We start from the raw sequence: 1,761 nt of genomic DNA, 5'->3' as shown, positions 1-1,761 counted from the left end.
TAAGACAGATTTTTTGTCCTCTACAAGCATATCATCTTCAAGATGATCAACCCATGTAGCTCTTCTAAACATATACTGGGACTCCTCTCATTATTAAGTATTCATATATTTAATCATCAATTTGAGTGAAACCTCCTATACAAACTTTCTCCCTGTTTACATGCCAGGATGGAGAGTGGGACTTCCACAAAAAAGGAATACAGTACACACTACCCTGTGGGATTGTAAGGTGTACATGGGCCAATACAGGGGCTGTGCTACTGCTAAAATCACACTACCTATATACACTGCTAGCACGAATGTTGGCTACTCTCTATGGTATAGAAGCACTAAGCTGATGTTCTCATAGAGGACAGAAGTTGCTAATACAGTCAGTATAAGAAATCATTTGCAGACAAAAATGGGAATGCCATAAATAAAAGAAAAAGTCCACTCAGTACTCAGACTGGAAACTTTGTGGTATGATGCTGTGCGTGCAGCTGACTGAACTCGTTTCTGTTTTTACCACACAGTTTGCCTTTCTCATTTGTTGGCCGCGCAAAGTTGTCGAACTGCCTGTAACTGCACAGTGTGGATTGGCCCAATTGTGGATCACTGAACAACCTAAAATATTTATTAATTAAACTGAACCATACTAGGTTATGCCATCAATGACAACCTATTTTAATGGCATAGAAACAATATAAAAAATAATGTATTATCCACAAACCTTACATAATGCAATACAATAACTGTGCAACAGCAAACTGCACATTTCTCGACAAGCCTAAAATTTAAAAAAGAACTTGTTTGCCCATGTAAGGTTTTCTAGTTTGGGATATCATACAATAGATGGTGTGTGATGTCGCATAATCATGAAGAAGGCCACTTACTGAGTGGATGAAACTGCATTGATGCCAATTCATGACACAGACTAATCAGTGCAGTATACTCCCTTTGCCATACATATGGAATTCTTGGGATATTTCAGTGAAAACTATTCACTTTCATCCACCAACCTATTATCCTGTCCTACTTCATACCTTCCCCTATCATCGAGAACTTAATTAAGAGGCGTTGGGGGCTTCTGCTCATCATTTCCAACGTCTCTGCATGGCTCGGAGTGAAGTAATCCATCGGTACCAATATCGTCCTTATTTGCGACGTGGTCCTAGGCGCAATTCTTACCCTGAATACCTCTCTTTTCTATGAAAATATGAAGATGATCATTCTTCATCCTTAGCAGGATTGTTTTCCTTCTCCGAAATATCTAAAAATCTATATAAATACTTCATAATTAAGTGCGATACAAAATCCCTCCACTTCCGACGTAAGTCATTTTACCGGTAAATAAATCTTACCTTTACTCCATCCACTATATAACTCTTCTCTGCATCACTAAGATTTAAATCAGTCATATTGAAAAATCCGATAAGTCTCCGAAAACACAATACAAATTAAATATTCCAATCGGCTTCCTCGAACGTGTTTTATATCAACAAAAACATTGAACATGTGAGGAAAGGAACTCCAGGGATCATGAGTATAATAAACACAAGCAAGTATGAATACATTGCCTATACATTTAATTTTAATAAAAAACCCAGAAAATAAAAGGAATTTAAATACACCGTACGGTTATGACGTGCTGTTGCTAGTAAATATTTATATTATGTATAAAATCGCAAAGGTAAAGAACATCATAGGTCCCTTGACTTTGAGGCAGAAAATCACCATTATTGCGGAGCAGAATATTCACAAGAATATATCATATATCATATG

General features: G+C 36.9%; 1 protein-coding gene across 2 annotated transcripts in view; it reads right to left on the bottom strand.

Annotated features, from left to right (window-relative positions):
- LOC119593476 (exosome complex exonuclease RRP42-like) overlaps window positions 1–1,507 on the bottom strand; it is a 54,931-nt gene extending 53,424 nt beyond the window's left edge. Inside the window, exon 1 of one of the 2 annotated variants that reach the window (XM_037942411.1) lies at window positions 1,341–1,507. In XM_037942411.1, the coding sequence (XP_037798339.1) occupies window positions 1,341–1,397 (57 nt within the window). In that variant the 5' untranslated portion in view covers window positions 1,398–1,507. Of the gene's footprint in view, window positions 1–709; window positions 783–1,340 lie in introns of those variants that run through there. The other variant, XM_037942412.1, reaches the window with a different exon arrangement.
- Between the last annotated feature and the right edge of the window lie 254 nt (window positions 1,508–1,761).

This window comes from Penaeus monodon, chromosome 32 (assembly GCF_015228065.2).
Source record: "Penaeus monodon isolate SGIC_2016 chromosome 32, NSTDA_Pmon_1, whole genome shotgun sequence".
NCBI classification, from domain to species: domain Eukaryota; kingdom Metazoa; phylum Arthropoda; class Malacostraca; order Decapoda; family Penaeidae; genus Penaeus; species Penaeus monodon.
The sequence above is the reverse complement of the archived record's forward strand: the minus strand, read 5'-3'. Positions and strand labels throughout refer to the sequence as shown.